The sequence below is a fragment of the Chrysemys picta genome, chromosome 2, assembly GCF_011386835.1.
Source record: "Chrysemys picta bellii isolate R12L10 chromosome 2, ASM1138683v2, whole genome shotgun sequence".
NCBI classification, from domain to species: domain Eukaryota; kingdom Metazoa; phylum Chordata; order Testudines; family Emydidae; genus Chrysemys; species Chrysemys picta.
The window spans coordinates 77669504-77682132 of record NC_088792.1 but is presented as its reverse complement, the minus strand read 5'-3'; the positions used below and the strand labels follow the sequence as shown (position 1 = coordinate 77682132).

Below are 12629 nucleotides of genomic sequence, written 5' to 3'. Positions count from 1 at the left end.
GTGATCAGATACTGATCATGCATCTTCCTGGACCTCCCAATTCAGCAACAGTTGGCCAAACAACTTCCTGGATTCCTCCCACAGCATAATGCAGCCCAAGTTTCAAATACTTCACAAATAGAAAGACGTGTAATACACCTCTACCCCGGTATAACGCGACCCGATATAACACGAATTCGGATGTAATGCTCCGGGGGGAGGGGGGGGGAGAAGAGGGCGAGGCTGCGCACTCCGGTGGATCCAAGCAAGTTCGATATAACGCGGTTTCACCTATAACGTGGTATGATTTTTTGGCTCCCGAGGACAGCGTTATATCGAGGTAGAGATGTATATAGTAAGGAACTGTTTAACAAAAGTAGACCATCCAGTATAATAGAAACTTAGGGGAAACACCGGAAAAACAAACTAATGATCTCCAGCCATAAACCTGTACTTGTAATACCAGTAACAATAAGAATTTTGTATTGCCACTCTGCTGGGGTCAATCAAGAGTACGGTATATTCGGAAGCACAAAATGAATTACAGGTACAAGCTGTGTTTCTGTATTCCTTGACACCAACTTGTTATGGAGAGGATTTGTCTAATAATCTCTATTTTACATAAACAGAAATATAACCAATCCAGAGCGGCAGCAGATATATGCGATATTGTAACAAATTACTTCTTTTAGGACAGATCTGCCAAAAACTGCATCTTAGGAAGCTAAGAAGTCAGACTTTGAGAAGGACAAGCAGCAAGGACCATGTTGAGGTCCTACTTGGTGTGTTGAAGTGCTTGCTACTTTGAAATCTGTTTCATAGCCTCTAGCCTCTTCAGCTATACCATTGCAGCAGCCATTCCTTTAGGAAAGTCATTAGGTCTGGGTTTCAAGACATACATGTTAAGGCATAAAACGATGAACTAGCAGAACTTTATACTGGTAATGGTCATCTCTGATACACAAAGTATCTTTAATTTCTGCAAGTAAGCTTCATGGAGATATGAAAGTAAGCATTTAAGTTTGAGACCCACAAAGCAATCCTGTGGATTTGTTAATGCAATGACTAAAGCTAGTATTAACAATCTGAATTTGAATTTACAGATACATGTTACATATTCTCAAATCTAAAAAGGGATGGGGCTTTCCCTTCTACTGTTAAGGCACTACTTCTATTGTTCAAAGCTATGATAAGTTAGTAACTTTGGTTCTACTGCTAACAGACAATCAAAAAACGTTAAATGTTTCAAAATTAACAAAAAAAATTGGGGATAATTTCCTTTAAATTTCTCTCTCTCTCTCTCTTTTTGGGGGCAACAGTACTGTTTAGCAATTTTTCATGAGGGGGATGCCTGAACAATTGGACAGGAAATAGTTCTAGGGCAATAGATTCTGTGATATTCTAGATCTTGAAATTGTGTGTTCTCATTTCTATACTATAACAAAATGTACACTATATTGTTGAATTAAACTGCACACTGAGTTGTAATTTAGTTGATGGATATACAACCCTCAAAGTGTCCCTCCAACATACAATAAAACACTACTCTCCTATTTTGTTCTGTTTATTCTGTAGTACATAAAGACTTTCATTTACATAATAGCAATTGTGAATTGTGTGAATCACAATAACCATTGACTATTTTCATGCCCCAAAGCAGAGTGGCTGAATTAACTCAGTAAGGTATCCGCTGAACCACTCTCCAATACAATACAAAGCTTTATAAAATATAATGATTCTGTTTAGCTGTGGTTTAATTGCATGTGAGACAAGAACAATATTTGTGCTGTATCAAAAGCACACGGCTATTAATGTGGACCCTGTTTGTCTGGCTCTGCCCCACATTGTCTAATTTTTGTTCAGTTGTATTTGCTATGCAGAACTTCTCAGATTACTTACAATAGTCCAGAAAAACCCAGTAGCTTAATTCTGCCCCTGCCTCTTTTTGTCATGTAATGATACAGGAATGTGTTCAAGCCATGCTAGCAAGCAGACAGTTTGAAAAATGCTAGCCTAACTGTATTTTCATCACTTCACACATAGCCACAGGCCTAGTCTTCACTTACCGGCTGGTCCGGCGGCACGCCATCGATGTTCTGGGATCGATCCCGGAAGTGCTCACAGTCGGCGCCGGTACTCCAGCTCGCCGAGAGGAGTACGCGGCGTCGACGGGGGGAGACTTCCGGCCGCGTCTGGACCGCGGTAAGTTCGGACTAAGGTACTTCGAATTCAGCTACGTTATTAACGTAGCTGAATTTGCGTACCTTAGTCCGAAGTCCGGACTAAGTGGGGACCAGGCCACAGAATCAAATACAAGAAAACCACTGTTTGAGCTGAAAATGTAAACCCCTTATTGTTAGAGAACATCCCTTGAAAAGTAGCATGACAGGCTGATTTAACAAACTGAGGAGCAACAGTGTGGCAGATGTTCATATGTTACTTTTGGGTGCCTATCCAATCTTTCTCTAAACCTATTCTAGAAGGCAATGAGAATTATAGAAGGAAGAAAAAAATTCTAAGGATCCAAAATTAGATCCTAAGGCAAAGGCCAGGAGTAAGGTCAGGAGAATAGAAAAAAAAAAAAAGTGAATCCGAGCAATTACTTACCCACAAATAGTACGTGAACTGCAGTGCAAAAATGGCTATGCCTTCATTGTCAAAGGATCCTGCTACTGATCGAGATATGTAACCTGGAACTATAGCAATAAAACAGGCAGCTAAAAGCCCTGCTCCTTGGTTCCACAGTTCTCTGGTGAGCAGAAAAGTAGAAATAGATGTAAGGCCGCTAAAAACTGGTGCTAGGAATACACATACATCTCTTATGTGGACTGTGACATTTAGCATATTTAAAATCCAATGTATAAGGCCTGCTGTCACCATCAACCCAGGGTAGACCTAGAAGAAAAGAGAAAGAAAATCAAATTATAATATTTCAGGATTGCAGAAAGGGTTGCCTGTAAATCTATTTGCATACAACAAAAGTTACTTATTTCTTGGTTGAAGTCAGTCACATGCAGAGAAAAACGAAATTATTCTAACACTGCTTTCAACATATCTGATACAACTACTTAAGGCAATTTGCCACACTTTAAATTATATTAAATGATTGTTGACAACATGTGCAAGAAACCATTTCCTCCAAATAAATGATGAAGCCACACATACAGATTCAAATTTTATCTACCCTGGAAGTTGTTATAAGGAAGATGATCTTGTAGGTCAGGCACAAGACCAAGAGACGTATGTTCTATTTCTAGTAAAGCTAGTCAGAAAATTTCAAGCCATCTGAAAGTGATGCAAAATTGAAACATTTCCCAGAAACTTTATGTACAGTTTTTAATCTTTTTTGTCATTTTTCAAACAGTTCTAAATTCCTAGTTCTATCATAGGCTTCTTATGTGACTTCTGCCAAATTGTTTAATCTTGCAGTGCTTCCATTTCCCACACCTGTAAAGTGGGAGATATTAGCCTACATTTCAGAATTTTGCAATGATTAAGTCACTGCCTGTAAACAAACAACCCATCCACCCACCCTCAGATGTATACTATTTTACATATTTAAGTGCAAAGTATTTTAAACAGTAGGAAACTTTGACTATGAAATATTTAAAAAAACAATTGAACAGAATTAAGATGACCTCCATGGAAGTGTAGCACAGATTTACATGAGTCTGTTGAATCTAATATCAACTATATCTACTACAGGATTTCAGATAATAATAAAACATTCTAATAGTTTTACTCTACAATATTAGTTCAATGAAACAATGGTGCCTAAACACTAGACTAGAACATTAACAAACTTCAAATGCCTTAACTGCCCTGCAAAAACAATATAAGTAATACATTTCTGCTAAATTAAACTTTAATATGGGTATTCCCCTAAATGTCTCCAAGACTTAGTTTCAGAGGTGAAACTCTGAAGTTGAACAAAAAAACATTAAATATGTTAAGAGACCTTCTGAAATATGCCAGGAATTAAAAATGAAATTATATTTTTAATCCATTTTAACAAGGATTTCAAAAAGTTATATAGAGCTGGTTTATTAAAATGTTTTGTTTAAAAATAAAATCACCATTTAATTTATTGCATAACACTCTGTAAATCCATTTAAATGGTATTTATTCTCTTATTACTGAAGAAAAGGTGCTTCTATGGGTTTTCAACACATTTGTTTATCATTAGAACTCTTTACACCTTTCTAATCTCAGTCTTCCTTAAATCAATGACATTTCATTGTACCACAATTTGATGTCATTTAATTTTTTCTTCTACTTTTGCATCCACATTAATTTGATCTTATTTATTTTTTATATTCCTTAGAAAATCTTTACATTTCCCCCATTATTTTTAATCTAAAAGAAAAGTATTTGCCTAGTGCAGACCAATATCATTTTCTACAGACTCAAATATCTATTATATTTTTTTTAAGTGGCTCTAAACCTTGGCCATAAATAAGAAAAAGCCAAGCATTACTCTTGGCTTCAATTGAAAAATGCATAGTCATCCATTACATCAAAGAGGTAGGTCTGTAATGATACATGCTACAAGACAACAGGACTGTGAACAAGTCATAATAGTCTCAATTACTGTTACAGAAAGTGGACATATAAGCATATACTATTCAGGTTTGGCTACTGATTGACAGTAAGTTGTCTGAACTAGAGGTATAAAGCTGACATTGTATTAGTAGTAACTGAAATTCTTATTGTAGCTATTACGGCAATTAAGAGCACATTACATTTAGTTTCTCCTTTAACCCATGTGGTAATTTTACTTGTAGTTATCCTGAATTTTTTAAATTCACCAATAAGTGATCGTTCTCGTACTTACAGTTCCACCTACTATTCTTCCCAGTGGATACCATGCTCTTTCATCAAACCAATTTAAAAATTCATAAAACCCATGGGATGCAAGGTGATGTGTTGATCTATAGTTAAACCTAAAAAAAGAAAAGAAATTTAGATTATTAACTTCAATTATTCCATAGCAACAACAGCTAATCTTGCCTCTTTCCATAACCTAAATCAATATCTGGGTCAAGTGTCAAGACCCGTATGTGTAAAAGAAATAAATACAGCATTCAATTTTGGACCTAAATAAAGTTTGGAATCAAGCTGCCCAAAGTTATATTTTTCCCATTTATCCACTATAACATTGCTTGCAGATTTAAAACTGGCGTTTATACACACCATGCAAAATGTGCCTCCCCCCACTTTTAAAAGCTTATGTAAAATGTGTCAGACATTCTCTCATTTTCAACTTTACTCTAATCTCTGCATCATGCAAGTAATCAAATCTTTAAATGTAATGAATCAACAGATTATCCATTATAGCCAGACCATTTAGGATACTGGAAAAATTGGCTTCAGATTATGGCAGAATTTATTTGTCAATCCTTCATTCTTAAATTAAGTATATTGGTAGCACTTATTCTACTGCCAACTTTCAATTTATAGGATCAAGATGAAGTAATATGGCAAGATAGACAAAAGCAGTACCAACAGCACTCTGCATATAAACAGTATGCAATGTTACAATCCATTGGCCTGGATGTTATCCCCCATTTTATTATAAAAGAAAATTCTAAAAATAAGTTTCTTGCATATATTTTCTGTAAAACAAAGACCCAATTACCTTAAAAGTATAAGAAAAAGGAGCCTTCCCTTACACAAGTGTGTACCTATTCAGTTTAATATTTCACACCACATATGTCCCAGAGTCAATAGAATGAGACTAGCATGTTACCCACACAGTGCAAGAGCACTCAAGGTCCTGCACACCTGAAAACAATTTTAGCATCTGAAAGACATCTAAACATATGTCATCATCAGTGATTTTTAATCAACACAACAAAGGAGCACAAGAAACTGAAATTCAGTTACAGAGGTCAGCACATTGCAGGTTCACATTTACTGAGCCAATCATCAGTCAAGAGAGGTTGTAAGCAGATTTTTTTATATAATATTTTCAACAGACACTCCTACGTGACAAATAAGATAGTGTATTGGATAAGCCCACTGATAAGATACTGTGTACTTTAAGAAGAAACCAATTATGTTTATAAAAGAAAATTCATAAACATCAATCTTTCTGACCTAGAAAGATTCAATCATATCAAGCGACGAGCCATTAATTTCTAATAAGCTTCACACTATTCCCATTTGACTAGATTGCTAAAAATATTAATTCTTCAGTTCTGAATTGTCAACATTAATATGATCTGTAAAACACCATGCCTGTAAAATTAGACTCTTATCTAAGCAAAGCAAAGGTTTACCATTAATATGATTAGTGTCAATAGTAAGCCCAGCATTGCAAAAGACGAAAAGGAAGACATGGTCCCAACCTCAAGAAGCTCACAATCTAAACAGCTGACATAAAATGCACAGGACAACCCAATGGCTGATGGTGTTCTAGAGCACGTCTTTTGTTTTTTCTGGTTTTTTTCCATGAGTTGGTGATAACATATTTTCTGACATAGTTTAGTTTAGAAATCCTTTAATAAAGCCTCAATTGGATGCTAAAAAAAGACAGCTAATATTTATTGTGCCACAATTCCAAGACCGCTTAAGTGGATGAAATAGGAAAAAACCATTAACCTCCTCCTTGTGCTGCAAACTACTGTTAAATATGCACAACTGTCTTCAGTGGAAAGTGAACTTTAACATCTGTACTTCCTGCTTTCGGAGCATAATCTTAAATCTTTAATGAACACTGTCAACTGTCAATGAACACTAGTGAAGAAATTCCTTTTTATTTATAACATTAGGATGGAAGAATTTAATTTTCTGCTTCTCCCTAGTATACTTTTGACAAATATAAAATAAACTAACTCCAGCTTTCCAAAATGGACTGTGATTCCTGCCATAAAATAAAAGCTTACAAAAACACACATTTCAAGATTTCATAGTTGAAATGAACATCAATAATATTACATTAATTTTGTACCTTGACAAGATGTACAGTAAGAGTTGGGAGTGCCATGCAGAAAATGATGCAGGACATTATAAATACAGTATGTAGATCAGAAAACCAGAATATGAATACCACAGATCTTCTAAACTGCAATATTTAGTATTCCTATACTGTAACAATGACTATTCACAGAATTTAAAGAACTGCGGGGAGATACATACACTAATGGGAGTTGTGGGAAAATCAGGCCACTTAAAAAGCTACGTATGGATTTAATAGGTTAACTACAGGCATCTCACTTTCTATTTTTTTAACCCAAAGCATTACTTTTCTCCAAGAACCTCACAAATGAAAACCATCCAAGATTTGTGCATTCAAAAACTTTCTGGTTAAAGCTGTTAAGTTATGCTATACATCATGAACCAAAGATGGCATTGTCAAATAGTCTAATTTTATTTCAAACAAAAAATGGTTAGTTAGTTACCTTACAGCAACTGTGGTTCTTTGAAATATTTTGCCCACACAGGAAATCAGATTCTTTTGGTTGGTAATGACTGTTGAGGCTGAGCACATATGCTGCATGTACTTGAGTCCCTCTGATGACAGTATAGAGGGCAGAATGTCCGCAACAGCCACTCAGTTTCTTCACCAATACAGAAGCCCCCAGGCCAGTGGTTCTCAACCCATGGGCTGCTTGTAGCCCAATCAAGCACACAGTTGAAGTCCATGTGACATCCTCCGGGCCATACATGTAGTATATACATTGTGTGGATGCGGCCCACATAACACAGAAAGCTGCATATACAGCCCACAATGGTAAACATGTTGAGAATCACTGCCCTAGGCCAAAAGGCTCCATACGAGAGAGAGAGAGTGTGTGTGTGGTGGTCCATCATGGGATCATGTCTTCTCAATGAACTGAGACAGTTCTTTAGTCGTTATGTCAGTAGAGCTGTACATCATGTAGTGGTGCTGCTTGTATGGATTTTTTCTTCAAGTATTTGTCTATATAGGTCCCATTCTAGGAGACAGGAAAGAAGCTGTCTCTCTGGTGAGTGCCAGGAAATGGTGAATGGTGCAAATGGTGAATCAGTTCTAGAGGCTGACACTTGAGAATGATGAGCTGAAAAAGTATGTATGGAGGTCCAAGTAGCAGCCTTACAGATTTCAAGTAGAAGAGATGACTTTTAAAATGGCTGAAAAGACTGCCTGAATTCTAATAAAATGTGCTTTGATATGAGATGGTGGGGTCAACTTATTCAGTTCATAACAAAATTCTAATGCAGTCTGATACCGCTTTTGAGAGTCTGATGAAAAAACCCACCCTCTGGATTTATTACAAAAGGTGTGATCTGTGGAACAGTTTTGTCCTACTGAGGAATACAGATAGCTCTTAATATGTCTGTATGTGGAGTTTAGTCTCTGCCAGGGACTAGTAAGGTCTTGGAAAGAACTAAATGAATCAAATGATTTAAATAGAAGTCTAAGCCCACTTTAGGCAGAAGTTTAGGATGAGAATGAAGAGTAACACTATCCTTCTGGGAGGTGGCCCAGGCGGTACTACCATGAATGCTTGACTTTCACTCACTCTGAACAGAAGTAATAGCCACCAATAATGCAGTCTTAATAGAAAATGGTACACAGAACAGTAGCACATCCAAACTGAGATGTAGACACTGGATTAGGGCGTCAAATCAGACCTTCATCCTGTGACATAATGTCCAGAATGACAAGCAGCTTGAATTGTGGTTGAAAGAGATAGGTGTATCATCTCTAAGTACCAAAACTGCAGTGTCTACAATAGGGCTATTAACATAACTTGAAGCCCTGTCATGTCATAATTTCCTAAGGACTCTGGGGATTAAAAGGCTTGGAGGGAAAATGCATAGAGAAGATTTCTGTTCCACTGAATCAGAAATGACTCCGAGATGGAGCCTGGACTCCTCCTGTGGAGGAAAACGTGAGATTTGTTGCTTAGACTGGTCATGAATATGTCTATAGTGTGAGAGCCCCACTTCTGAAAAATTCTCTGAAAGACAAAATCCTTGGAGGATGATTCATGAAGAGATTAGCATTTTCTGCTGATCTGATCTGCTAAACTGCTTTGGACCTCAGGTAAGTGCAGAGCTCCTTCAGTCATGTTTTAACACAATCAAGTTTTGTAGCAAAGACAAAAGAGAAAAGAAGAGAAAAAAACACCAGTCTTGTTGATTTTAATTGCTGCTATTCAGAATCTAGTGGACAGCAGTGAAATTGGCTGTAAGGTCAATATTCTGCTGTCATTCGGGAAAGCTATGAGCAGCAGCAGAGACAGGCACCGATACTGTTCATGGGGGAAGAGGACTCAAAATGAAATCTGGGAGAACAGTGGAAACACACAACCAACCCACCCTTCCAGACAGCCACAGTCAAAGAAAGGGGTAAAACGGGAGGAGACCATCATCACATTGGCAGCTACAAACTTTGGAGGACTGGTGAACAGAAAAAGAATACTCCTTTTTCCTTACAGCAGCAAGAGGATAGGAGTAGGCTGTAAGTTTACCAGATATCTACCAGGCAGAGGATGAAATAGGGTGGATAAAAATCAATGATAAAAAAAATATATTTTTTTTATTTAAATCAGATTTTTTTGATAAAATGATTTTGGAGGAAAAAACCTATCTAAAGATAGGTTTAATTAAGATACATTATAGCTCAAAGATATCTCATCATGGAATAGGGATTATAAATTCTAATTCTATAGTATGAGACAATATATTCATTTAATGTTTAAAAAAAGTTTTGTAAATGAGTTCCAATAGTTCTTGGATTAGGGACTCAATCTTATGAGGTTCCAGGGGCTTCTGTATAGAAAGATTAACCTAAATAATCTATCTACCCAATGACAGGTTTCAGAGTAGCAGCCGTGTTAGTCTGTATCCGCAAAAAGAAGAACAGGAGTACTTGTGGCACCTTAGAGACTAACAAATTTATTAGAGCATAAGCTTTCGTGGACTACAGCCCACTTCTATATGCATCCGAAGAAGTGGGCTGTAGTCCACGAAAGCTTATGCTCTAATAAATTTGTTAGTCTCTAAGGTGCCACAAGTACTCCTGTTCTTCTATCTACCCAATGGGACTCAGTGCTCAGTCTAGAAGATACCATCAGAGATGCTTAGTTTTGCAGTTCTCAAACTGTGGATTTGTGTCTCCAGAGATAACATGCTTATTAACAGCAAAAAATTGTTTTAAATAAATAAATGAATGAATGATATATAGAGGTGAGAAATAACAGACCCCAACCCTATTGTCCCTCTGCAAATTTGTGTACACAGAGTCAATCCCTTACCTCTCTCTAAAAGTGCAAAGTTTCTAAAAGTTCAATGAATAGAAGATTGTTGGAGACGGACTAGATCTGGACAAGAAGAAGTCTGGAGATAAATGTGAGAAGGGAGGGACAGGCAGTAGAAACAAAAGTGAAACTGTTTGAGCAGCATATTCCAGAAGTCTTGAGGTCTTTCTGAATGTAGCCTTCATTGATTTGAGATCTACCATACCATTCTTTCACTAGAAAGGAAAACCTATAAAGGCAGCAGGCCATAAAAGAGACCCAGTTTGGAATATTTTAATGAATATTTACCTGTGGGTAAGACAGGCATGCGTGCAAAATGCAAACAGTGCAACAAAGAAATGCAAGGCCTGGTTGCCCAAATGAAACAACAGCATGAGAAGTATTCCTTCTCTGGAGGAAGCTGCGCTGAAGATGATGAAAGGAACATATCTAAACATGCAGGATCTTCAGGTTGGTAAACTTTTCTATTTCATATTTCTTTCTTACGGAGTGCCTGTCTTCCTTTTGGACTATTCTTGAATTCTCACATTTGAGCAAAAAATATAGTTGTTACTCTATGGTACTATCATTTTAGATGCAGTTGTGATAAAAAATAAATAGCTGAAATAGGCAGATCTTCCTTTTACAATTTCATCTTTAAAGTAGTACTGTCAGTGAATGCAATGAGTAATACTAAATGAGCAGTATGGTAATAATAATTAAAATAACTGCATTGACTTATTTTGTTTAGGAGAATCCATCCTCAACATACAGAATTCTGAAGACTATCCACCTTCAAGATCACCATCATTTTCTATAGTTTCAGAGTTATCTGCCAATGATAGTGTTTCAGTCATATCATGTATGTCACATAGCCACAGTATATCACCTATAGCAAAAAGAAAAAAAAAAATCAAATCTCCATCATCCAGAAAGACCCATAGATAAGTTTGTGATAAGAACCAGCAGATTACAAAAAGAGGTAACTGATGAAAAAATTGCCCGGTTGTTTATTCAACAAACTCTCCTTTCCGTTTCACTGAACCCACGCTTCATTAACATGGTTCAGTCATTAAGACCAGGATACAGTCCACCCAACAGAGCAGATGTCGCAGGCAAATTGCTGGATAAAGTGTATGAAAGAGAAATTGAGCAGTGTGCAAAAGGTCTAGAGGGTGAAATTGTTAACCTGAGTCTTGATGGGTGGAGCAATGTCCACAATCATCCTGTTGTATGTGCTTGTGTGACAACAGCAGAAGGGAATGTTTTCCTTACAGAAACAATTGATACATCAGGAAATGCACACACAGCAGAATACTTACAAGCAGCAGCATAAAAGCTATAACAAACTGTGTGTGGGGGGGAATTCAAATGTCTAGTATTCAGCTTGGTCACAGACAATGCTGCAAATGTATCCAAGATGAGAAGAAATTATTTAGAAGAGAGTCCCAAGCTAATAACATACATATGCAGTGCTCATTTGATGCACCTCCTAACCAAAGACTTCAGTGTTCCAGAAATAAAGGCTAATGCTGTTGAAATTGCAAAATACTTCCGTAACAACCACTTTGCAGCAGCTGCTCTGAAAAAAGTGGGAGGAACCAAGCTAATTCTCCCACAAAACGTGCGATGGAACTCAGTAGTGGACTGTTTTGAGCACTATATCAAGAACTGGTGTAATCTGATGACAGTTTGTGAACAAAATCTTGAAAAAATAGATGGCACTGCCACAGGCAAAGTTCTCAACATTTGGCTTAAGAGAAATGTTGAACACGTGCTGAGTACCCTGAAGCCTATTTCTGTAGCCCTGAACAAAAAGCAAGGAAACAGCTGTTTTATTGCTGATGCTGTTGAAATTTGGAAGGAACTGAGTGAGATCTTAAAAAGAGAGGTATGCAATGAGAGAGTTAAATTACAAGCATTAAAAAAAATGAATCTAAAAACAAAACAAAACAAAAAAACCACTATCTCCAGCTCATTTTCTTGCAAATATTCTCAATACTCGGTACCAGGGTCAAACCTTGACTTCTGAAGAAGAGGAGCTGGCTATGACATGGATATCCAGCAATCATCCCTCCATAATGCCAACTATAATAAACTTCAGAGCTAAGGGTGAACCATTCAAAAAATATATGTTTGCTGATGATGTTTTAAAGAAAGCCACACCAGGAAACTGGTGGAAGTCACTTAAACACTTGGATTCAGAGACCGTTGAAGTGATAATCTCACTTTTAACAGCAGTAGTGCCTTCTGCCGGTGTAGAAAGAATATTTTCTTCCAGTTTGGACTAATTCATTCCAAATTGAGAAAGCGTTTCCTGAAAAAGCAGGCAAGCTTGTTTTACTTTTCCAGATTATGAACAAACAGGAAAATGAAGGTAAAGACTACTGAGTTAGCTGCAGAAGCCAATATTTTAAGTTT

At 36.9% G+C, this 12629-nt stretch overlaps 1 protein-coding gene across 2 annotated transcripts in view; it reads right to left on the bottom strand.

Annotated features, from left to right (window-relative positions):
- Window positions 1–12629, bottom strand: part of STT3B (STT3 oligosaccharyltransferase complex catalytic subunit B) — a 93903-nt gene that overhangs the window by 49379 nt on the left and 31895 nt on the right. For both annotated transcript variants that reach the window (XM_005299274.4, XM_065583542.1), the window contains exons 2-3: window positions 4814–4922; window positions 2587–2874 (exon numbers count right to left, since the gene is read on the bottom strand). In XM_005299274.4, the coding sequence (XP_005299331.2) occupies window positions 2587–2874; window positions 4814–4922 (397 nt within the window). The remainder of the gene's footprint in view (window positions 1–2586; window positions 2875–4813; window positions 4923–12629) is intronic.